Raw genomic sequence first — 25268 nt, forward strand, 5'->3', positions numbered from 1 at the left:
TTTTCAGTGTGGATTTGTCTGGTTTCAGCTTCCAGAGATTGAGTCTTTTTATATCTTCCCTGGCTCGATTAAAGAGCCATTTAATATTTCCCTATGAAAGAACTTCTACAGTGTAATCAAGTCACCCCTCAATCTTCTTTTGGATAAGCTGAACAGATTGTGCTCTTTAAATCTTCTGCTGTAAGGCACTCGCTCTAGCCCTCAAATCATTCTGCGTGGGTCTTTTCAGAATCTCTTTGATTTTTTCAATATTCTTCTAAAATACTGTTAATATAAAGTGATACCCAGTTCTAGAGCGCTGCCGCTCCAGCACGGCACGAGGCGAGGTCAGCCCCTGCCCTGCCCGGGGCTGCCCGTGCCCCTCGGGGGATCGGCCCGTGCCGCTCGGCGCCTGTGTGCCGTTGGGATGCGCGCGATGGAGTCGGAAAACGGGACACAACCGCTGCCCGTTGCGCCGCTCGTGCCTCCGGCCAGGCTCGGGGGAGGGCAGGGCGACAGCGCAGAGCCCGGCAGCGTCTCCGGCACAGGCCCGTGTGGGGCTGCACCAGCGACCTCCCCGTGGCAAGAGCTGACCTCTGCGAGTGCCTCAGCGTCCAGGCTTCTGGGAAACCATCTTTTCCCCGCGTGTAACCTCTCTGCTCTCTCTTCGGGGCTCTCCGCAAGGTCAGGGCTTCTCTGCACAGCGGCCGCCCCCGCCATCCCCCCGTGGATCGCATCTGCCCAGCCTGCGGTAGCTTTACTCACCGCAGCTCCTGCTCGTTTGCTCCTTGCAGCTGCTGGACCTGCAGGATTTCCCGGGAGCTGGGGGTCCCAAGAGTTCCCTTGAGCCCTTAATGGACGGCGTCACTCTTGGGGCCCTCCACCACCCAGGGCCCCACCAGGTACCGAGGCAGCTGCGAGTAAAAGAACCCGGTAACTCCGGTCGTGCATCCTGGGGGCGCTGCCCCACCACCTCCGCTCCTCTGGTGTCCTCTGCGGCCGCTGCCTTTCCGAACGCATCCTCTGCTGTGCCCCTGCAAAGAGGGGTCCCTGCAGGGTAACCCCCTCCAATTGCTTCCCAGTGAACACTGATGCAAAAAGTAGGTTTGGCTTCTCTGCAGCAGCCCTGTCCTCTCGGTTCACCTTGCACGCCCGGGCATCCGTTGGCCCTGCAGGCTTCTGGAAGGTGTCCTGCTCCCGATGCGTCTGAAGAAAGAGGCTCTAACCTCTTTGCGAGTTGTTTCTCAGAGCGATCTCACTGCCTTGTTTTCTTTATGCATTTAATCCGCCAGGGTTTACGGTCCCCTCCGTTTCCTCCTCCGCTCACAATTTCGCCTCTCCAAAGGATGCTTCAGCGTGTCTGCCTGCGTCCCCCACCCTGCTGCTGGGCTGTGCCAGCTCCATCCCTCCTCGTCCGCCGTCCTTGCTGGGCCTCGCTGGCCCCGTGCCCCCGGGGAGGTGCAGGGGAGGGTTTAATTCTCCTCGCTGCCATTTTTAGCTTCTTTATAACAACAGCACGTGTGCCTGCACAGTTCACCTCCCGTGGACGGGCGGTCTCTAACTAAAGAGAGGGGTCACAGAGGGATCCTCACCCCGTGGGAGAAGGTCCAGCCATGGGGCGCTGGTGGGACTGGGGCACTGCCCCGTGACCAGGCATGCACGGTGGGGCATCCCTGTGGAGGCAGGACCTCTCCGGCCACCCACCCCCTCCGCCAAGGAGAAGGCACCGGCGTGCTGCACGCCTCGAATTGCGACTGGATCTGCAGGAGCAGGACGTGTGCCAGCGGGTCGCTGGGTACCCGCGGCGCGTCCTCAGATGGCCGGTCGCTTGGAGGCAGGTCGCAGGAAGAGTCACAGGCGACGGGGAAAGCGAACTGTGGGTCACCACTTCTCGAGACCAAGAGCCGAGGCTGCATCGGCTTCCCAGGCGCCGTCCCCAGCACAGCCCCACGTGGGGAGCTCGGGGGGCTCCTTCGCCCTGCACCCCTCCAGCCTCGGCTTCTCGCCGGGTCAGGGCTTGTCCTCAGCCCTCTGCAGACACTGCTGTGGCTTTGCCAGGTCCAGCGGCTGTTTCCTGCGCTTGATCCAACCATTAGCAAATCATTAGCACAGCAGTGGCAAATGCTGTTTCTCACCTGTCAAGCTCTGCTCAAGCCTCTACGTGGAACAGCTTCATACACTCAACTGTATATTTTGGATTTGCAATTTGCTTGCTGCCCGATGGCCGTACTTTGCACAGACATGGATGGGATCAATACATGCAGTTACCTCCAAGCTCCAGAGTAAGATCAAAGAGCTGCAGCTATTCTGGGGAAAAGCTCTTGGCCTGATCCCTGGCCCAAAGAGGACCGTTATTGTGACTCGAAGGTGACATCTCTTTACTAAATACCCCCTTCCCCACCAGGCTACTGCCACTAACTGCCTGCTTTGTAGCAGGAGGCACAGCAGAGGAAAGTCCTGATGGATTTGGGAAGAAGAGCCTCTAGCCTTACGGGGTGTGTGCGGAGGGCCGAGCAGCCCGAGCCTGCCCAGGGCTGTGGCCATGGGGAGGGGACGAGGTCTCCTGCCCTTCAGGACCGATGCTCTCTGGGGCTTCGAGGGCAGTGGGGCAGCCTGCGGCACCGTCTGGCGTCCGTGTAGGGCCCACGGCCGCGGCCCCACGGCGCAGGGGGCGGGCGGGACGGCTCCCTCCCGGGAGCGGCCACGCAGCGAGCCGGGGCCAGCGCTGGCCAGGCTGACACGGGCCCTTCTGCTGCGGCTGGTCCGGCCCGTGGGCAGCGAGGTGCTGGAGCGGCTGGTCTGGGGGTGGCAGTGATGGGAGGAGGGGGAGGAGAGGGAGGATGAGGATGAGGTGGAAGAGGAGAGGGAGGGGATGAAGATGATGAGGAGGAGGAGTTGGAGAAGGAAGAGGAGGATGAGGATGAGGTGGAGGAGGAGGAGAGGGAGGAGATGAAGATGAGGAGGAGGTGGAGAAGGAAGAGGAGGATGAGGTGGAGGAGGAGGAGAGGGAGGGGATGAAGATGAGGAGGTGGAGAAGGAAGAGGAGGAGGAGGTGGAGGAGGAGGAGAGGGAGGGGATGAAGATGAGGAGGAGGTGGAGAAGGAGGAGGAGGAGGCATCACTCCTCTTGGCAGCGGCGCTGCTTTGAAGCACTTGCGAACGGCAGCGTCAGATGGAAGTGCTGCAGATGGAGAGCGCCTCTGAGCTGAGAAAGTCGGGTTTCAGAGCATGAAATTCACCCTAAAAAACTGTTTCCATTTCCCCATGGCCGCTGTCCACAGAAAGCATCCATCCGACCATCCTTGAGTGCATTTTTATTCCAGAAAGCCCCGGGCTCTTCTCTCCCCGCGAGCTCTCGCCTTCCTCCCCCACTTCCCCTGTTCTGAAGTCATGCGATGCGGCCTCTCGGTACATTTAAGTTCTCTCATGATTTTTTTTCTTCCTTATCTGTGATAAGTCCCAGCTCCATCTGTTTGCCTGCAATTAATGTGGGCTCCTCTCTCCCTGATCTCGCTCTGCCTTTGCAGTAACTCGGGGCTCTGGTTCTCCAGCGCCGGCAGCGCTGTGGGCACCGGTGCCGGAGCTGCCCCGGCCGCACCGCAGACTGGGGCAGTGGGGGGGGGGGGTCCCCTTGGCCCCCGCGCAGGCTTGGGCAGGGGGTTGCGGCTGCCTGTGCCTGGCCCCATCCCTGCGCCCCACGTCCCGCCTGGGACCCCCCGGGCGGTGGGAGGTGGTGGGGACGCGCGGGGCCCCCGGCACTGGGGGATGCTGGAGGCCCAGCGGGGAAGCGGCCGCGGAGCTGCCCTGCGGCAGGGGTGCTTTCCTGATCGCTTCTGCAGCTCCTGTCGCCTTCGGGACGTCGGCTCGGGGTGGTCTGTGAGCCAGACCAGCAGCCGGGGCTGCTGCGGGGGGAGCATCCCACATCTCTGGAGGCCAACCGGGACCGCAGGGGCCAGAACAACCTCCTGTCCAGAACATCCCTTCATAAACAACCGAGAAACTGCGAGAGTGCGGGAAGCGAGGCGGCGCGGGTGGCCGGCGGCGTGGGGGCCGCCAGTGCCCACGCCTCAGGAGAAAGTCGCATCAGACCATCGCAGCGGACTCCGAGGGTGTGAGGGAGGGATGAAGGACGTCCAGCCACCCGCCGGGGACAAATCCCGACACCATCTCTGGTCGCGTCTCGGCGGCCACCCGTGGGTGCTGGTGAAGGGGCTGGGTGCAGGAGGGGCTGGGTGCTGCCTGCAAGGAGGGTGCTGGGGGTGCACGGGGGGAGCCGAGCCTGGTGCTGCTGTGCCGGCCCCGGGCAGCGCGGGTCGGGGCGAGGACACCCGCAGCGGGACTGGCTGGGAAGGGGTCGGCACGGAGCGGGGCTGCGAGCGCTTGGGGTGTGCCTGGGATATACGAAGGAGGCTTCAACAGGGGAGGGGGGCCCTGCGTGACGAGGAGGATCTGCAGGAATGGGGGAGCATCCGTACGAGATCTGCAAAACTGCTCAGGGGCCACGAGCGCCTGATTCAGAAGACAAGCTCAAACGCTTGGGCTTGTTGCAGCTGGGAAAGGAGAGGACTGCAATGACTTTGCTTGTATAGAAATACGGAGAAAACTGATGAGAAGAGGAGGGAATAATTTAGAAAGGAAAAGGAGTCATCTGCTGAAGATCCAGAAAGGGAACTTAAAGTTTGTTAATTTCCTAAGAATAACTGATCCCCGGAATAGAGCAAAAGTTGTCAGATCTCTGTCACCAGCAGTTTGTAAGGGCAGGCTAAATATTCTCAGGAACCTGGTCAGAAAACAGAGCCTGGCCTGGGACAAGGGGACAAATGACAACGGCTTTTTGCAGCCCTTTCCAGCACCATTGTCTAGTTCCTTCTTCTTTTTCATTCTTTTACAATAAGGAAAGTATTTCACTAGTTTATTTTTTAAATTCACGTGTGTATGCAGTTCTGTTTATCTTGGCGAAGGCAGGCTGGAGAAGGTGGGAGGTGAGCAGGTGAGTTCAGTGACAGCCACGGGCTGTTAGTGTTGCACCATTCCCGGGCATTTTTATCTACCAGCCCCAGGCAAAGCTGCTCAGGGCCCTGTTATGGGGGAACGTTCGGTTTCACAAAAAGGGTGTATTGCAGCTGTTAACACTGGTCCTTGATGCTTTTCTTCAGTTTGAGGTCCTGGATAGAGGCCACTTGTCCTGGGCAACGGGGACTATGCCCTTGCCTTGTCCTGGGGTGCCAAAGGGAGGTGCTGGGGTGGCAAAGCAGGAGGGAGAGGAGGGTCTGGTGAGCTGAGGACAGGCGGTGACTGCAGAGAGGAGCTGCTCGGCCAGGGGGAACTGGTGAAGTGTTGGAGGAGCGTGGAGTCAGGGCTGGGGCAGCACAGCCAGTGTCCTTTCTTGAGATGGAACGACATTTCTAATTGTCGGTCAGACAAATCTTGCTTTCCAGAAAAGCCTCATTTGGATTTATATGCATTGAGGATGTTCTGATAACAAACCTTCCTAAACCACTACTAAACATATGGCTTGCGGCTTATTTGTGTTTGCACCGTTTCCACAGCAGCCAGCAGTTCTTGTTATTCTTCTGAAAGGAAGAACCCTTAGATCTCAGTATTTTCTCCCCTCAATGTACTTGTCTGCCATAATTGCCACTTCTTGAACCTTTCTGACAAGCTATGCAGGCACAGATTTTTTCAGTCACGAGCTGAAAATCCTTTTCCAGCTCTGCGGTGCAGATTTTCCCTCCAGTGCAGCCTCCCCATCCTTCAGAGCGTCTCCAGCGGAGCCGGAGGAGCGGTGCTGGTGCAGGTCGCCCTGGTGCCGTGGCTGGAAGATCCACATTCTGTGCCCGGACCTCCTCGGCGCATCCTCCTTTAAACCCTCAGTGGTTGCACTGACCCTCTCGGGGCAGTTTTGCACCATCTTCAGTTACTGCAAAACCCCTGAATTTTTCTCAGATCTTTCCCTTCCTAGAGCAAATACCTTGTTTCTTTGGCTTGGGGCTACACTTTTTATTACCAGGGAGATGATTATTTTTGACGATTTAAGTATATGTTATTTGCGTGGGACCAGCTTGCCAAGTTAGCTGGATCTCTCTGTGTGTCTGCTCTATAGTTGCTGTTTATCCACTCCGATTTTGTCAAGTCCACTTATTTTATCAGCAGTGTTTTCACGATCACTCCCAGATGATGTCTGACCAGACAAGATTTGAAAGATGAATAGGAATCAGCTCTCATCTTGTGTGCTAAGGGTGAAAACACACCCTGCAGTGATGGAAGCGGATGAGCCGCAGCCAGGAGTGCCTTTGGCCTTCAAGCGCGTCTTTCCCTGTTTGCGTCACGTTTCCGAGGGATACTGAAATGTGCAGATGAACCCGGGAGATGTGCCTGGTGCCCGCCCCCACCATCGGGCCGGCACCCCCGGCTTCGCCGCGCGCTTCGCGCCCGATCCCCACGCCGCGCCGCGGTTCGGGCGATGGGCTGTGGCTCGGCGTGATTACACGCTGCTCCCTCGGTCCCTCTCTGTGGAGGGGTTCTGCTCCTGCGTCCCCCCCCAGTGCCGCAGCGCCGAGGTTTTGCGGGGGGGTTTCCAGCCCGAACTGCCGCCGTGCCCCCGGCACCGCACTGCCTCGTGCCGGACACGGCTCCGCGCTCGGGCGGGCGCCCTCAGCCCAGGAGGGGATGGGTGCTCCCGACTCCCCTTCTCCTCTCGCCTCGGGGGGCCGGGTGCTCGGTGGGCAGCCTGCAGTGTGGGGGCCGGTGCCCCCCCGCCTTGGGTGGGGGGCTGCAGCAGCCTGCCAAGGGGGGTCGTTCACTGCCCCACGCTGAGCACGGCCCCGCTCAGCCTTTGCTGCGCTGCCTCGGTTTTGCATCGGGAGCACTGGCCGGCCCCGGGGGCTCCCTCGGGGCGGTCCCCCTGCGGGGTTCATCCCTGGGAGGAACTGAGGGAGCTCATGCCTCAAACGTTCTGTGACACAGAGAACCTTGGCAAGTCGTGGCCTTTGTGGTCGGACTAAGGAATGCTGCCCAGGGAAGCGCAGGGTGTATCGAAAGGTGCCCGTCCCCACTCCCTCATGGTCGTATTGCCAATTCCTCAGGTAAGCCTCAAAGCGGAGAGACGGGGGCTGAGTGAAACTGTGTGTTTGTGTTAATGCCTACGCTTTAATTTGCGATTGTACCCTTGAAGAAGGGCTAAGAGATTGATAAGCTAACGGCTGGACAGCAACCCAAGAAGCGAAAACTGAGGAAGAAGTAAAGGTGCGTGCAGGAGCACGACAGCTGACTCAGTTGGATGAGGGGGTTGGTGCACCCCACCCCCCTCAACGCACCCGCGGGACCCACGCTCCACCTTTCCCTCGTCTCTCATGGAAGTGAGTTCGCGGAATACCTGCCCCTCGGGGTCTAGTATGCAAATCAGCCGATACGATGAACTTAAAAGGCAAGAGAGAGCTTTGCTGGGGGTGCGCCCACTGCCCAAGATTACCAGAGCTGAGGCAACACTGGAATCTGGAGTGGTGATCCAGAGCCTTTGACTCCCTTTCCCTTTCCCTTTCCCTTTCCCTTTCCCTTTCCCTTTCCCTTTCCCTTTCCCTTTCCCTTTCCCTTTCCCTTTCCCTTTCCCTTTCCCTTTCCCTTTCCCTTTCCCTTTCCCTTTCCCTTTCCCTTTCCCTTTCCCTTTCCCTTTCCCTTTCCCTTTCCCCTTCCCTTCCCTTTCCCTTCCCTTTCCCTTCCTTTCTTTCTTATAGATTTATAGAGATCCCATTGCTTACTCTCCTTTCCCAAGTTTCAGTAGTTTCTACTGCAAGTAAAACATTTTAACTGCTCGTTTGGCGTCATTTCACCTTAATTTAACCCAAGGGGTTGACACGGCCTTTACGACTCCCGGGGCTCCCGGTCCGGGTGAGAGCAGCCCCGTCCCAGCCGCCCTGGCCGTGCACACTCTCCCTCTGCCCGTGGTGGGCCAGGCACGGCCAGCGCAGTTCTCTGCTCCGCGGCCCCCGGAGCTGGGTGAGATGAGCCCACCGCATCCTCGGCTCCGGACCCCTGCCTCCACGTCCCCCCCGCTGCCTGGGGCCGCAGCCTTTGGCTCCGGCTGCAGCAGCCGAGGTCTCTTGGTTCGGCGCTAGCGGCAGCTGCAGGGCCCTGCCACGGGCGCGCTGGGCAGACCGGTGCTGCTGTGTTCGCTTCGCAGGCACGGCTGCCCCCCAGCAGCAGAGCTCCCCAGGGGTCCAGCAAATCCATCTCTGCAAAGAACTCCTTTTTTGGGCCGGGGCTCGCGTTCAGCTGCTGTGCCCTTGGCTGCTTTCTTCAGCATGAGCAGAAAGCAGCAAAGGAAAGTTTGGAGTTTAACTGGTTTCCCAAGCTGCAGTCACAGCCTCAAAATGGCAATGGCACCTCTGCCTGGTGAAGGCGGAGGGGTGGCGCCGGCTCCCTGACGCACCGGGCACCGCGCTGCGGCACAGGGACGAGTGTCGGCGCTCCCGGCGGGGAGCAGCACCTTCCCAGTCTGCTGCCTCTGCTGCCGGGGTGCCGGCAGACACCCACCGGGCAGCTCTGCCTGCACGCACCCCCCTCATCGCCTGGCTGGGGGTCGGGGTGGGAAGCACATCCAGCGTGGTGGGAAGCGCATCCAATGCGGAGGGAAGAACGTCCAAGAGGGGAAGCACAGCCGGCGTGGTGGGAAGCACATCCAACACGTTGGGAGGCACATCCAGTGTGGTGGGAAGCACATCCAGTGTGGTGGGAAGCACATCCAACACGTCGGGAGGCACATCCAGTGTGGTGGGAAGCACACCCAGTGTGGTGGGAAGCACATCCAGCACGGTGGGAAGCACACCCAGTGTGGTGGGAAGCACATCCAACGCGTCGGGAAGCACACCCAGTGTGGTGGGAAGCACATCCAGCACGGTGGGAAGCACACCCAGTGTGGTGGGAAGCACATCCAGCACGGTGGGAAGCACACCCAGCACGGTGGGAAGCACACCCAGTGTGGTGGGAAGCACATCCAGCACGGTGGGAAGCACACCCAGTGTGGTGGGAAGCACATCCAACGCGTCAGGAAGCACACCCAGTGTGGTGGGAAGCACATCCAACGCGTCAGGAAGCACACCCAGTGTGGTGGGAAGCACATCCAGCACGGTGGGAAGTCACTGCCCGTGGTGCGGGGTACGCTGCAGGGTGGCACATCCCCGTTGGCTGTATATTTATAACATGGTGGGGTTTATCAGTCATAACGAGTCACAGCTGCTCGTAAGAGGCCGTGACAGGCCAGTCCCTGCCGGGGCTCTCCCCCCACCTCTGGCTCGGGCTGAATCCAGCTGCTTTCTGCTGGGCAACGCCGCTTTCTACTCAGCCCGTTCTTTTGAGTGCAGATGCTCTTTTTGCCAGTCCCATCACTTTCAGGGTCATTGCGAGGCGTTATACATAAAAGATCTGTGAATCCTCTCTGAGAATAAGGACGTGGAAAAGGGTGTGTATCTACAAACGAACATGAATGTACAGGGGTGGTGCTGGTACCTGCCGCGTTCGGTGTTTCGGCACACCCGGCACTCTTTGTGCCGCCCCGGCTGTGCCGGTCTTGTCATGGCTCACGGTCCTGGTACTGCGCGTCCCTGGGATCTGGGGGTGAGCAGCAGGGATTAACGATTCAGTCACAACTGAGTAAGATGATGAGAGTGCTGGCAGCGAAACCGGGTGATTTCTGTGGCCAGGAAGGTGTCACGGCTGGGGAGAGCTCCCTCAGATGAAGGTGCAGGACGTAGGCACCCGTGCTGAAGACATCCCTGCTCCCTCTGAGCGCGCCGGTGACATCAATTACAAGGTCTGGAAGGCATGTGCGTGCACTAGTGAGCAGTTGCACAAGGCTGGGATGTTGCCGTGGGCAGGATCAGGCCTGCAGCTGGGCAGAGGCACCCCCGGCACCGCTGCGCCGAGCGCCCATCTCCGCACACGACCGCACCGCGACGGGGCTGCCGCGGAAGCAGAGAGCTCAGCTCTGCCCCAGCTCTGCAACCGGCGTGTGGCCCCGGGCTGACGGGATGCTGTGGGCGAGGGGCCGGGATTGCTTCCCTCGCACGTCCCTGGGCAGCCCCCGCAGCCCCCACCGCGCCTTTGCCCCACGTGGGATTGTGTGGAACAGGGGAATCTCTCCTGGCTCTGTCGTCTTCACCCGTGGGCTGGGATGCCCGGACCCCCCCCCACCAGCAGCATCGGTGTGGCTGAAGGAAGATGACCGAGATCGTTCCCTCAACAGACAAGTTCAGCCACGGTTACGGTGTCACTGGAAAACATTTTCCTTGGTTAGATTGCAAGTTTGAGCGTCAAACTGCACTGAGTGCTCAAACAGATGCAGACGTTGGATTTCTGCTCGTGGTCCCTCACCCCTCCAAAGGCCATGGGTGTCTCGGGGTGCTGGATGGGCGCCTCGGGGTGCTGGATGGGTGCCTCGGGGTGCTGGATGGGTGCCTTGGGGTGCCGGATGGGCGCCTCGGGGTGCTGGATGGGTGTCTCGGGGTGCTGGATGGGCGCCTCGGGGTGCTGGATGGGCGCCTCGGGGTGCTGGATGGGTGTCTCGGGGTGCTGGATGGGCGCCTCGGGGTGCTGGATGGGTGTCTCGGGGTGCTGGATGGGTGCCTCGGGGTGCCGGACGGGCGCCTCGGGGTGCCGGATGGGCGCCTCGGGGTGCTGGATGGGTGCCTTGGGGAGCTGGATGGGTGCCTCGGGGTGCTGGATGGGTGCCTCGGGGTGCCGGACGGGCGCCTCGGGGTGCTGGATGGGCGCCTCGGGGTGCTGGATGGGTGCCTTGGGGAGCTGGATGGGTGCCTCGGGGTGCTGGATGGGTGCCTCGGGGTGCCGGACGGGCGCCTCGGGGTGCTGGATGGGCGCCTCGGGGTGCTGGATGGGTGCCTCGGGGTGCTGGATGGGCGCCTCGGGGTGCTGGATGGGCGCCTCAGGGTGCTGGATGGGTGCCTCGGGGTGCTGGATGGGTGCCTCGGGGTGCTGGATGGGTGCCTTGGGGTGCTGGATGGGTGCCTCAGGGTGCTGGATGGGTGCCTCGGGGTGCTGGATGGGTGCCTCAGGGTGCTGGATGGGTGCCTCAGGGTGCTGGATGGGTGCCTCGGGGTGCTGGATGGGTGCCTCAGGGTGCTGGATGGGTGCCTCAGGGTGCTGGATGGGTGCCTCGGGGTGCTGGATGGGTGCCTCGGGGTGCTGGATGGGTGCCTTGGGGTGCTGGATGGGTGCCTCAGGGTGCTGCCCGGCCGGGTGTCCAGATGGAGGGGAGCCTGGTGCGGCCCCCGGGTTTCCCTGCTGAGAGTCTGTGGCTCGGGATGGTTTTGGTGTCAGGCTGACGAAATGCCTCCTTTGGTGGGAAGTCCGGCGGTTTTGGGGCAGCCTACGTTCCCCCTCCAAGAGAAGTTCTGCCTTGCTCTGTTTTCGCCCGTTCTCGGTCTCCTTGTTTAACCCACGGCCAGCACAAGGGACAGGGAACTGCAGCTCCATTTTCCCTACGTTCCTCTCCAGCTCAGCACTTTTTCTGGGCAGATTTTGAACGCTCTCTGGGCTTTGCTGTCCGCAGGTGCCTACGAGCGGGTGGTGCATGTTGCGGTCCAGGCTTTCCCACTCTCTCCTCAGGTGCCTGTCCCGTGAAAACTCGCCGAGCTGTCAGCACTTCCGACAGGAGCAGCACAAGGAAGGGAAACTCAAGCTTCACCAGCGACTGGGAAGAGCTGACCCATTTTAAACTACAGCTCAGTTCCTCCACCTGGAAACCCGGATTCAGCACAGCAGTGCAGCATCAGGGGTCGGCGTGCCAGCGGACCGGCTGGCATCCCCTGTCCCGGGAGGCACAAGGCGTAGGATGAGCAGAGCCGGGTCAGGCGTACCCGTCCCCCCGCGGGTCCCCAGCAGTGGGGCAGCTGTGCCCGTCTCTGCGGGGATGTGTCCTTTCATGTCCTGAACCCAGGTAAGCTCTTGGGATCCCCAGCCACCTGAGACAGCACCCGGCAGCCCGACACTTCATCTGTGCCCCTGCGGCGCTGGTGTTGAAGCCAATGCACTTTGCAGGGGGTCAGGATTAGTGCCGGGCCAGAGGTCTCCTCTGGGGGGGGTTGCAAAAACCACTTCCCGCCATCTCCCGTTGCTGGGCCCCCCGTCGGGTGCTTGGCTGGTGAAGCCTGTCGCTGCCTCGGGGCGTCTGACCCCCGTCCCGGTGCGGGGGCATCCACTGAGCCCCCCGGGACCCAACCCTCTGGAGCTGCTGCCCAGCGAAGCGGGGTGACTGTCCCCCCCCACAGCCCCCTCTGCGTGCTGCCGGGAGAGCCGTGTCCTCCTCTTCGCACTCTGAACCCGGGGATCCCTGGACTCCATCTCCTTCCTCGAGAAGCCCACTAATCTGCCAGAGTTTCTCTTTCCAAGCTCGCATTTTCCTTATGCTGATTTTTATACCGTGCTCAGGTAAGCTCATTTACACTTTTTCTCTGACTTTTCTTTTACCCAAAGCGCTTTTCAGCTGGGATGAGGCACGGCGGGTGCTGCTGGCCCAGGCGTGCAGGAGGCAGCACTGACGGCAGGGCTCCCAGTGCCCTGCGGCACAAACTCCTGCCACCTCTGCAGGTTTCCTTTCGGGGACTTGGGGTAAAATCTGTCACCCCGGGACCAGCAGCCTGCGCCCCATGAGCCAGAGTTGGGGGGCTGTCCTGAAAGCGTAAGGCAGCTGCTTTGCTTTGCTGGATGCCTGGGGTGATGCAGGAGGCGATCTGCTGCAGGGTCGTGAGGTTTTGAGCAGAGTCCCCCGAGGCCCCGTCAGCCCCCAGGCTCCGGCTGGGGGCCGTGGCATCCAGCCTGGCAACGGCTCCTCTGCTTACTTCTGTAGTGAAAGTGTGAGGTTTCTTCCTGTAATTAAAGAAAATGATGACAAAACCCAAGTCCCTCTTTAGGTTGGTCAAAGTCCAGTTGTTGGGTATTTTGGATTTACACCTTCTTAAAGAAGAACTTCGTTTTTTTCCATCAGGCTGTAGAAAGGTTTCTGAAGCAATCTGCTGTTTTCAGGCACCGTAGGACCTTGTTCTTTGATGGAGCCTGAATTTGGCATGAACAGATCCGGGACAGCTATCTCCGAGGCGCTGCCCTCCCCATGGCTGCAGGAACCAGCCTTCGGGCGCAGCCCGTGCTGTGGGGGGAGCAGGGGGGCTCGGGGCCCCGCCGAGGAGCTGCACAGGTGAAGTCGCTGTGCAAACCCCCCCCCGAAAGCGCGTTGGAGGCTCATTAGAGCTTCGTTAGAGGCAGACGCTTGGATAATCCCCACTGCAGTATCTGCACCTTGTTTCCTTGGGAACTCGGGACACAAAGCAACGCATAATGAATGGAGCTAATAGGAAACAGAAATCACGGTAATTGAGAATTTATGGTAAGTGGAAAAAGATAAGGGAAGTGAGAGGCTTGAGGAAGAAATAGGGGTCAGGACCTGCCAAGGACAGCGGGGAGGGGATGTAAGAAGGCGTTCGGAAGAGGAGAGCTGTCGGCAGCAGCGTGCCTGCCTGGCTCTGCGCCGGTGCTGTGAGTGACGCCGTGGAACGGGGGGGGAGTTGGAGGTTTCCCCCCTGCGCTGGAAGGCGGCGGGGTGACGGGCTCGCTTTCCGCACGGCGTTTGCCGCGCCTGCTGACGCCGCGGTCCCCGCGGGGGAGCGGCGGCGGCCGCGCAGGGGGAGCTGCCCGGGAGCCCTGGGATAACGGTGCCGACCCACGCCGTTTCTTTGTGCCTGCGAGGCTGGCTGCCCCCCTGCCCAGGGCAGCCCCCCGCCCGCGGCTGAGGGTGAGGATGAGGTGCCGCGGACGGCTGAAGCTGCTATGTGGTGGAGGAGAGGGCGGCCAGATGGAGCACTGTAAATGCCTGGGCCGGTTTCTGTGTTGTTCATGATTTGCGGTTTCTAAGAAGAGCCGGGGCCGGTTCAAGCGACAGAGCTGTGCCGCCGGCACCCTTGCCCTGTGACAGAATCCTGCATCAGGCTGGGGAGCGGGGTGGCCGGAGGGGAAGTGGCCTAAGTCAGAGGGAGCATGTGGGTGCAGGAGCCACCAGCAGCCTGTGTCGGGAGTGACGTGGCTGGCAGGGGCAGGGGAAGAGAGAGGGGAAGGGGAAGGGGCAGGGGAAGGGCAAAGGGAAAGGGGAAAAAAAGGGAAAGGGAAGGGGAAGGGGCAGAGAAAGAGTAAGGGGAAGGGGCAGGGCCAGGGTCCCACTCGCTCCTCTGCATTGGGCACCTGCGTGAACTCAAGCACAAGGGCAGAGCTGGGGGGACACATCCTGCTGCAGTGGGATGAGGGTCCCAGCGGGTCCCCAGCAGCCCTGGCAGTGTGGGGCCTCAGCCACGGCCAGGTCACCTCCCACGGCACAGCGGTGCCGCCGGTACCGAGCACCGGGACGGGGAGAGGGCTTTGGTGCCGGGGACCCTCCGTGGCTGCTCTGGGCTGAGTCGTTCCCTCTTTCAGTAACTCTATCACCGATTTGTAATCACAAACACACCATTTTGCCTTGCAGGAACAGTTCCGTCTGCTTCCTTCTGAGAGCTCACCTGCGGGGAAAGGTCCCCTTGAACAACCCTGTCTTCAGTTTTTGAAGACTGTGACGAAAAGGTAAGTGCAGATGTAACACACTGCTTTGGTAAGAAAATTGACTTGGTGCCATGGGACATTTTGATTTAAAAGCCTAGCAGTGTACAGTGCTAATAAAGAACTATTAAATGACTTTAAAAGCCTAACTGATGAATTTAAAATATGTTTGTCAACAGGAATTTCTCTCCTGGCTGAGTGTGATCCTAGAAAGGTCCTTCTGTTGGTGCTGGTGGCGTTCAGCATCTTACTCAGAGGTGTAAAAGCAGCAAGAAAACACGGGTGTTGAAAATACATGGATGATCCATGGTTAAAATCACAGTCTGTGGATCACAGGTAGGCAGGAACCCCCCCGAGGTGCGTGCCACGCAGCGGTGTAGGTGACAGCCCCGGACGAGTGTGCCAGGCAGAGGTGATGGTGGCGCAGGGACAGCACCGAGGCTGCGTTGTGGCACTGGGCAGAGGCGAGACCAGCGCTGGAAAATGGCACCCAGGGTTTTGCATTTTGAAGAGTCATTAAGACATCTGAGAGGATTCAGAGAAGAAACATGAAAATTAAGTGAGGCTTGGGGAAAACGCCTTTGATCTTTCTAAGCCTCCCAATCGCATCAGAGCAGAGGTTGAGTGGTGATTTGATTACGGTGCCCAAACACCCTTCTAGGGAGGGAAGGCAGCTGGGGTGTCAGCACTGGGAAGGAGGTGCAAAGCTGCCGGTAAACTGGTCGCAGAGATAAGTTATTGATATTTCACCAGCAAAGGGCGGTGAGGTCCCCCCTCATGCGATGTCTCAGAAGCGTTGGGAAATCAGCTCTACCTGGTATTTTAACTGGTGACAAGTGCAACATCCACAGGCAAGAAATTCTCAAGTAGGAGAGAAGGAAGAGCAACGTGGGATTACGGACAGCATCACTGCAGTGAAGGAGCCGGGTGGGCAGCAGTGGGGGATGGACATGTGTGCTAATTAAGTCACTTGCAAGAAGAACAAACCTCAATTTTGGGATATATTCACGGGAGATTGAAGAATTTGAGATCAGTTTTAAATGCTTATGAGAATCGACGTACACTCATTCGATCACCCGAGCCCCCAGGCTGATGTGCTGAGGTTTGTTTCTAATGCCAAGCCCGACGGCTCCGTGGCAAGAGCCGCGGGGTCCCGGTGTCGCAGGGGTTCGGGCAGAGCGCGGCACAGGCAGGGGCTGGGCAGGGAGCGTTGCTGTTCCTGGGCTGGCTGGTACGGCTGGGAAAGGGCTGACGAGACCTCAGCCCCCCTCTGTTCCCGGGCTCTGCGAGAGCATCCCAGGTACCAGCCCGGCGCGTTTCTGCGGGTGGATGATGGTCAGTTCTGCCTCCTGATGCCTGCAGCTCTCGGCCAGGCACCTCCGGGGAATTCCTGTTTTAGCCAAACGTCGCCTGTGCTTCAGTCAAAAAAGGTGACCGGTACCGCACCGCAGAGATCACTGGGTGAGATTTTAGAGCTGGTGCTCCCAGAACGGGATCCCGCAGTGCCCTCGAGTCGGTGCATCCCATAACTCGGTGGAGAAGGGGACGCTGGCGCCGGGTACGGGGCAGCTGTTCTTCAGGGAGAAGTGGTGCTTGGCTGATGCCATACTCAGAAAAAGAGCCCGTGGGTGTTATTTTTGACATTTAAATTTAATTGGGAAAACGATGGAGCAAAGCTGGAAGAGAATAAATTTGATGTGACACCATGTCTTGGGCAGGAGACGTTCTGCCGACCTCAGCGATCCGGCTATCACAGAACAGGCCCCATCTCCACTGTGATGAACAGAGGGAAACGTTGCCTGAAACCAGCCCATCACACGAGACATCCCGAAATTACACTTCTGACGCCAGTCCTTTCAAGATGGATTTTCAAATCTGTCCTTTCTTCTTGGTCATCCAAGAAATTCTGCTTGGGGTTTGCATTTAAATTCGTATTTTTTAGTCTTTAGTCTAATCTTTCCTTTTCAGTGATTTCACTTGACTTTCCTCTGTTCGAGGAAATTAAGCTTTTTGAAGCACTGCATAAACATGTTATTGGCTGGGATTATCACCTATTTGTCCGGATTGATTGCAATCCCATTACGATCACTCATTGTAGGACAACCGCTCGCGGATTATACCAGCACTCGTCCAGTTCAGACCATCAACCCCCGGGTTCACTCAAGATCCTGACGGCAAAAACCAAAGGCAAATTCAGGGGCAGCGCGAGATCTACAGCCGTGGTATCGATTGGAGCTCTGACCCAGGTCTGAGGGCAGCCCTTGCAGGCTGAGCAGCTCCCCGTGGGCTTGAGGAGGTGCCTGCTTCTTAAATAGACCCACTGGTGGCTGTGGGTTGCAGGATGAATGTGGCTGCTTAGGTTTGTCTTTTCAGGTTTAATTTTTCATCCAGGTTTGGAAAGCGTTCGCTCTCAGCGCTCTGCTGGTGCATAAAGATAAGGAGAAAAGCAGAAAGCGATGGATTTTTTTTCTTTTTTTCTCTTGTCCCTTTTCCAAGAAAGGAAGGGAAAATATTGAAACGTATACATGTGTGTGTATGTATACATGTTCAGATATTTATTAAAAAAAAGACTAATCTTGTTGTTGGGGCTCCACAGACCTTACAGAAATACAGGAATCTCCCCGTGGACCTCTGGAAATTCCCCAGGCTGCAATACCTTATCCTGTCCAGGTGCTAACGGAATGAAAACACAGCTGTTGGTCCAGGAGCCTTCTCGGGGTGATGGTGCAGGGCTGCAGTCACGTTTTAGAAACATCCAGGGTCTGCAACCTCCTACTGGCCCTCCCCTCTGAGGAGACAGGAGACCGAGAAAAAGGCCCCAAGACAGTTGTTTTGGACAGACAAACCATCAAACAGGTCTCCTCGTTCAGAGGGGATGAAATAAATGTTCTTAACACTAGTGGAAGTGGGAGGGATCCGCAGGGCAACCTTGCCAGATTGCTCTGCCTCTTCATCTGTAGGTAGAGCGGAAAACCCCCCGCACAGGAGGCCGGGGGAGCTTTCCGAAGGAGCGAACCCCAACACTCGGGTGGCACTGGGCGTGAAGCCGGTTTTTATTTTCAGTGCACCCAAGGAAACGTCTCAGACTGAAATGTCTGTGGGAGAGGACACAGAAAGCAGGCTCATTGCTCTGGGACAGACAGGCGGGGGCAGCGGCCCCCCTCCAGCACCTCCGGAGGGATTGGACAGGGGACCCTCGGGTGTTCCGTGTCGCCTGCAGCCAGCCGTTTCAGTTAGCTGCTCCGAACAAGGACAGAAGGACAGGAATCAAAAAACTGACTCCAGAAAAGGCTCCGGGCACGGCCCGTGCACCGCAGCCCAGGGGGTGCAGCTTGTGTGCCCACCCCATCGGCAGCGGCTGGAGCAGGCGTGGACGTGGGTGCGTCCGGCGGAGAGCCGGCGGGTTTTGCAGAGCGAGTGGGTGACTCAGGCCCGTGACGGGGCCCCGGCCAGCGTCCGTGCGTGGACAGGTGAGGTCGATCCAGGCCCCGTAACAGACGGGGATTGTCTAAACGCTCCCAACAAAACCCTCGTGAAAGTTTTCCTCGAATAAAGCCCTTCTGGCGGCGCGGGCTGCAGGGACCGCGCTCCCCCGGAACCCTGGCAGGGGCCAAGAGAGGGAGACACAGAGGGCAGGGAGGCGCTTCTGCCGCCCCCCCAGCCCCCGGCCCCGGCTGCCTGCGCCCCGGGACCCCCGAGCCCGGGGAGGCGGTTCTGGTCAGGGACCCTCCGGAGATCTCTCCTCCGCCTCCTCCTCTGCCCCCTCCGACCCTCCCCGCCGTCCCCCCCGGGCGGGGCGGTGGGTGGGAGCCACCCCCAGGCCCCCAGCACGGCCCAGGCCCGGTTCTGCAGCCGCCCCCCCGGCCCCCCCGGGGCACCGCTGCCCCGCGGGGCTTCGGTGCCAGCGGGTCCGCGGGAGAAATCTGCCGGGGTCCTGGTTCCCGCAGCTGGCGGCGTTTCAGCTCTTCCCCCACCCCCCTAATTACCCTTCCTCATTTCATCTGCCGGGGCTGACGGCTCCGTGTCCGTGGGTCCGCAGCTTTTCGGGCCGTGCCATCTCGTTTCCGCCCACCCCCGCGGCTCGGCCGGCTCTCGGGGCGCAGGCACCCGTGGGGCCCCCCCGCGCTCCTGGGGCCCCCTCGCAGGCTGTTTGGCGGGGAGAGCACAGCCCGGGTGGGCTTCACGGGCCCCTGCCCCCCACGGGCAACACGGCCGGCACCGCGCCGGGGCCGTGGGAGCGGGGGGGTGACCGGCGCGGGGGCCCCGGCTCGGTGGGCCGGTGGCTGATGCTGATCGGGGGACGCGCCGCGCCCCGCGGCTTCGTTAGTGACCTCGGGGGGGGCGTAAGGAGGCAGTTCCCCCCCCCCCCCCAACCGCTGTCGGGAGGGGCCCAGGCCGGGCGTCCCGCGGGGGGCTGCGTGGGGGGCCGCGAGGAGCGGGGGGCACGGGGAGCCCTGGGGCTGTGTGCCTGTCTGCGTGTCTGTGCGTGCGTGTGCATGTGTGTGTGCCTGCGTGTCTGCATGTCATCTGCGTGTTTGTGCGTGTGTCTGTGTGTCCCCGGTGAGGGCACAGCCGGGGGTGGGGGGGAAGGCACACCCACACGGGGGCACACAGACACACACGTGTGCACACACACACACACATATATGTGTGCGCACACAGACATACACACCCACCCGCACACACACATACACGTGTGTGCAGACATACACACACAGACACACACGCGCACAGACACACACATGCGTGCGCACATGCACACACATGCGCACACACACGCACACACATGCATGCACACAGACACACACGTGCCCACACACACATGCACAGACACACACATGCATGTGCACATGCACACACATGCTCACACATGCGCACACACACGCACACACATGCATGCACACAGACACACACATATACACACGTGCCCACACACACATGCACAGACACACACACGCATGCGCACGTGCCCACACACGCACACACATGCATGCACACAGACACACACATGCGTGCACACGCAGACATGCACACACACACAAGCACACGTGCCCACACACGCACGCACACGCATGCACACAGACACACACATGCGTGCACACGCAGACATGCACACACACAAGCACACGTGCCCACACACGCACGCACACGCATGCACGCACAGACACACACACATGCACGCAGACGCATACACACACGTAGCCGCGCGCACACACACGCACCCACACGCATGCACACAGACATAGACACACATGCACGCAGGCACACACACGCGCGCACACGCAGACATACACACACGCACACGTGCCCACACACACGCACGCACACGCATGCACACAGACACACACACACACGCACTTAGACACACACACGCGCGCACACGCAGACTCGCACACACACACACACACGCACACGTGCCCACACACACGCGCGCACACGCATGCACACAGACACACACGCATGCACGCAGACACACACGCGCGCACACGCAGACACGCACACACACACGCGCGCACACGCATGCACACACACACACAGACACACACACGCACGCAGACACACACACGCGCGCACACGCAGACACGCACACACAGACGCGCGCACACACACGCACGCACATGCATGCACACAGACACACAGACACACACGCACGCACGCAGACACACACGCGCGCACCCGCAGACACGCACACACACACGCGCGCACACGCATGCACACAGACACACAGACACACACACGCACGCAGACACACACACACGCACGCAGACACACACACGCGCGCCCCCGCAGACACGCACACGCGCGCGCGCCCCCGCCCCCGCGGCGCGGGAGCCGCGCGTGGGTCCGGCCCCGCCCCGCCCCGGGCCCGGTGCCGCCGCCGTGACGCGGCCGCGGGGCGGGGCGGGCCCGGCGGACCCGCAGAGCGGCGGAGCCCGCAGAGCGCGGCCATGCAGCGGCTGCCCGCGGCCCCGCGCCGCTGACCGCCGGCCCCGCCGCCGCCGCCGCCGCCGCCGCCATGAACTTCCCGGGCGGGCCCGGGCAGAGCCCGCAGCAGCAGAGCCTGGCGGCGCCGGGCGGGCCGGTGCCGGTGCCGGTGCCCGGCCCCTCGGGCCCGCAGCCCGGCGGGCCGCCGCCGCCGCAGTTCGGGCTCTCCAACTCGGCGGCCATCCGCGCCGAGATCGGGCGCTTCGAGTCGGTGCACCCCAACATCTACGCCATCTACGACCTCATCGAGCGCGTGGAGGACCTGGCGCTGCAGAGCCAGATCCGCGAGCACGTCATCTCCATCGAGGGTGAGGCGGGCGGCCCGAACCGGGGCCGAACCGGGGCCGAGCCGGGGCCGAACCGGGGCCGAACCGGGGCCGAACCGGGACGCCCCCTTTGTGTGTCCGTCCCCCCCCCCCCCCCCGCCCGCCCGGCCCCGGCCGCGCTACCCCGCGGGCCCCGCCAGCGCCGGCGGGAAGCGCCCGGCCCGCGGGGGTGGCCGGAGGCGGCGGGGCCGGGCCGCGGCCTGCGCCGGGGCCTGCGGGGCGCGCTGCCCCCCCCCCCCCGCCGGGAGCCGTGCCGGGGGGCCCGGGGGGCCCGGGGGGCTGCAGGCGCCGGGCGGGAGGGGAGGGAGCGGGACACGCACCCACACCCACCCACCCCCCACCCCCGCCCCGCCGCCGCCCCCCGCCCCGAGGGTCCCGCGGGGCCGCTCGGCTTCGCCCTCCCCGCCGGGGAAGCGGCGGCCCGCGGCACCGAGGTGCGGGGGGGGGGTGGTGGTGGTGGGGGGGGGCCCTGCCCTCGGAACCCACGGGGCCGTGGAATCCCCCGCGGCGGGTGGCGATGGGCTGAAGTCTCCTAAAAATGCAGAAAACGGCAGTCGGGGCCCAGGGAGCTCGCGGCCGCAGGGCCGAGAGCGGGGCGGGGGGATGGACGGGCGGGCGGGGAGGAGGATTCCCGGCTCTGTGCTGAGGCTGGGGGGGCGGGGGGGCGGCTCGCAGGACCCCGCCGAAAGCTCCCTCTGGCCGGCTTTGGCGATCCCAAGCCGCCAGACTTTCGCAGCCAGGCTTCGCCCTTTAGCAAAGAAAGCCTCGGGGCCGTGGGTGCCATTGGGTCTGCGTGAGGAGGGATCCCGGATTTGCCTCGGTGGCCTCTCGAGCGTTTGCCGTTTCCCCCGCCGTGGGTTTTGTTGCCCCCCCCCCCCCCCGCTCGATTTTTGGCGGCGTGCTCGGCTCCGCTCCCGCTAAGTCACGCCAGGAACGTCGCCGCAGGTGGCACGCGGGACGGGTTTGGGGGAGCGGCGGTGGCGCGGGCGCAGCGTGGTGCCGGGCTCCGCGGCGCGGAGGTGGCAGCGTGGGCTGCCCTGGAGCAGTTCTCGGGGTGCCTGTGTGCCGCTGCAGCCTTTGGGGTGGCTTGTTCAGAGAGAGGAAAAGTAAGAGGGACTTTAACAGACATCTTAGAGGTTGCACGGTCGAGGGAACGTAAGTTCAAGAATTTGTTTCATCGGTCTTGTGGTGCAAGGACAAAGGACAGTTAGATCTGGGATCAGAACCGGGCAAATGTAAAGCCAAGAAAAGGAGGGCGGCTTCTGTCTGCTTCTGTGACTGCTCTGTCTGTGAGGTCTCCTGCCACCGAAAGCCGCTGAACTAACGGAATTTAATGGGGTGAAGAGGGAAGGGGCTTGCACTGGAGGTCGGTGGGAGTGCACGGGCCGTGGCGGTCCTGGTGGGGGAAGACCGTCGCGCATCTGTTCCCGTGGGGTTCCTGCAGCTCTTCCGTGTTTGTGCCTCTGGTCCCGGCTGCAGTGGAAGACCTGAGGGACCAGTGACTGTGACGACACGGTCTGATCCTGCTTGCCATTCCCGTGTTGTGGGACAGAGACGCTGCCAACCGAAATACTGCTGTACGAGCCCCCGGGCGTTACTGCGGAGTCGCTCCCGGGGCCGTGCCCGCAGGCGGGGTGCGGGTGGCCGAGGCTCCCAGGCTGGGCTGCCCGCCTCCCCGCCCCGTGCACCCCGTCTCCCTCCCTGCGCGGATGCTGAGCCGCTGCCGCGCTCCCCTGGGTGTCCCCGTCCTCGCCTGCCGCTGCCCTCCTGCGCCCTGCCAGCATCTGTGAGCTGATGGCGAGCACGGTGGCGGTTAGGTGCGTCTCTTAGCAACTTCCACTCGTGGGGCGTGTTTCCTCCTGCTGCCCAAAGGAAGGTGTGAAAACAAGATTCTTTCACTCCCAGCTGCAGGCGGTCGGGGCTTCCCGAAGCTGGATGGCAGCCGTTCCGCTTAACCCGAGGACGGGGCGTCAGGAGGGGCTGGCGCGGCTTGCTGGGCGTCACACGGGGCTGGGGGCCGGGGGTCTTCGGGCGCTTTGCCTGCTCCAACCACAGACCCACCCTGTCTCCTCTGGTCCTTCCCCACCTTCTCCCTCCCTTTCTTTCCAGCTGTGGATTTGGCAGAGCAGGAATCCCACGGATTTCCTTATCTTGGCTGCATTCCCCACTTACCTGCTAGGCGCTGGGTGAAATTGTGATCCTGGTGAAAAGTGCACTGTGATTATGCAGTTACATGCAATATATTACCAAGTGTATGTGAGAGACTGAATTAACGGTGGGGGTAATAAAACGCTGGAAGTGTTTTGCTGGAGATGTTGCCATCTCTCGGAGCGCTTGAGTCTGGAAGGGAATATCCTTCTAAACTGTGTGTGTTGGGCTTGATGCAGAAATTGCTGGAAGAGGGTTTTTTGTTTGTTCGTTTATGTTCTTGGTCCGAAGAATCAGCTTCTCTGACCGTAACGACTGCTTCTGGTCCTAAAACCTGTTACGGATGTTGCCAGTGAAATCCCAGATCAACTTCCTAACGCTGCTGGCTTGCGTAAGACCTGCTCACATCCTCTTGCCAGATTCTTTCTTCTGCAGGCCGTTCCCCCATTGTTAACAGGGAGGGAGGCAGGCCCCGTTCCTGCCCGCAGTGGTGTGCCGGGGCCGGGGTTGCCACCGCCTCAGTGCGGGTTTTGGCCGTCGGAGCAGTGCCGGTGGGCAGGAGCGGAGGCGGCAGCTGGAGGTGTGTCGGCCCGAACCCTCGCGGTGCTGCGGCTGGTGCTGGGGCAGCATTGCCAAGGAGGGAGGTGGGTGCCGGGGGGGCTGCTGCAGCCCAGAGCCCCGGCAGCCCGGCGGGGCCGGGGGGAAGGAGCCGCTTCCTGGGGAGGAGCGAGAAGAGTCTGGAGTCAGCGGCGCACGCGGATGGAGCCTGCGGCTGCTCCCCGCTCGGGCTCTCCTGGGCCCCGGCGGAGGTGGTGTTCGGGGTCGCCGCGGGGCGGGGGGAAGGGAAATCTGCTTTATTTTGGTCTCCCCCTTGTAGCGGGAGCTTCGTTCAGCGGCGGTGGCGGGAGAGGGCTGCCGGGCACCCAGGGCTGGGGAAGGCGGTGGGTTTGGCCGGCCGCCAGTTTCAGCTGAATCACAGGCAGGACCCCGTGGTTTTCAGTAGTTTCTAACCACCAAATTTGGACAGATTTTCAGGGGGCTAGCAAAAAGCGTTTCCCTCATCCCAGGCTTGTTTCTTTGCCAAATTTCAGAGACTGCTGCAAGCTGCTTAGCTCTATAAAAGATTTTACATATGCATAAAGCAAAATGATATGCAACTTTAGTTCTGAGATTGGTACAAGCCCTCCTTGTAATAAATGTGACCCCTAACTGTGTTATTCTGGAGCAGGCTATAGACAGATTTATATTATTAGAATTTGTAATTAGAATGGTAATTACGCGGCGCTTAATTTCTTTCATAGAAGTCAGTTTTCAGAAGTGACCAAAATGCAGGTTCTAGGCAGGGAGAGTGAGGCTGGTGGTGCAGAGAATGCCGTGAGGGACGCGCGGGACGGGGACTGCGGGTCGCGTGGGGCAGCGGGAGCCAGCGTGGATCCACTGACACGCGGGAGAGCGCGAGCCAGGAGGATGGAGCTGCGGAAGGAGGATCGCGGCGCGGGGCGGAGAAGATGGTCACACAGAGGTCTCCTGTGGGCGCGAAGTAACGAAGGCCAGGAGGGAGGAGGTGGAAGTCAGAGGAGGAGAAATTGGTGAGATCCCTCAGCAGAATGTTGGTCAACTGATAGGAGTTTTTTCCTGATGTTACCTGCCGTGCACACGTCTTGCAGCCCACCTGAACGCTCAGCTCTCAGGAAAAGCTTGCAGAAGTCGTTGGCCGTGGTGGCCAGGTAGCAGGAGCGGGAATCTGTTTGAACGAGGGTGGTCAGAGTTGTACCTGGAGTGTGTGTTTCTCCCTTTGTTATCCTTTCACATCCCTTCAACGCACTTCTAAACTTGTTTTGATTCCTTTCTGTGTTTTAAGAAGTGGGATTAGTTTGGAAAAGCTTTCCTCTACATTTTTCAGCTGTTGCTTCTCTGGCAGAGGCACAGGGTGAAAAAAGCCCCGGAGGACGATCTGCCAGTAGCAGTCTGGTGGTTAACTGTGGCTCTGCATCTGGCTTTTGCTGGGCAGGAATTACCTTTGAATGTTGGCTTTGCGTAGCTCCAGGTCCCGGCAGTTTGAGACCAAAATGGACTGTTGGGTCACTTGGTATGAACATTTGCCTCCTAGGATTTTACCCTCTTCCCGATCAGCTAAATATAAGACATCTGGTTAAGGTGTATCTTTGAGATACAGTTACAGTCTAGGGCCTTGCTACCTTAGGAGTTTTTCTCCATTATTAGCTGCCTCGCTGTTAATAAT

The 25268-nt window shown here is 60.7% G+C and overlaps 1 protein-coding gene across 2 annotated transcripts in view; it reads left to right on the forward strand.

Moving 5' to 3' along the window:
• Positions 1-20466: 20466 nt before the first annotated feature.
• The window catches only part of AGAP3 (ArfGAP with GTPase domain, ankyrin repeat and PH domain 3), a 146935-nt gene continuing 142133 nt past the window's right edge, over positions 20467-25268 (forward strand). For both annotated transcript variants that reach the window (XM_033000364.2, XM_042801674.1), the window contains exon 1: positions 20467-20860. In XM_033000364.2, the coding sequence (XP_032856255.2) occupies positions 20584-20860 (277 nt within the window). In that variant the 5' untranslated portion in view covers positions 20467-20583. The remainder of the gene's footprint in view (positions 20861-25268) is intronic.

This window comes from Tyto alba, unplaced genomic scaffold (genome assembly GCF_018691265.1).
Source record: "Tyto alba isolate M040663 unplaced genomic scaffold, T.alba_DEE_v4.0 Super-Scaffold_38, whole genome shotgun sequence".
NCBI classification, from domain to species: Eukaryota; Metazoa; Chordata; class Aves; order Strigiformes; family Tytonidae; genus Tyto; species Tyto alba.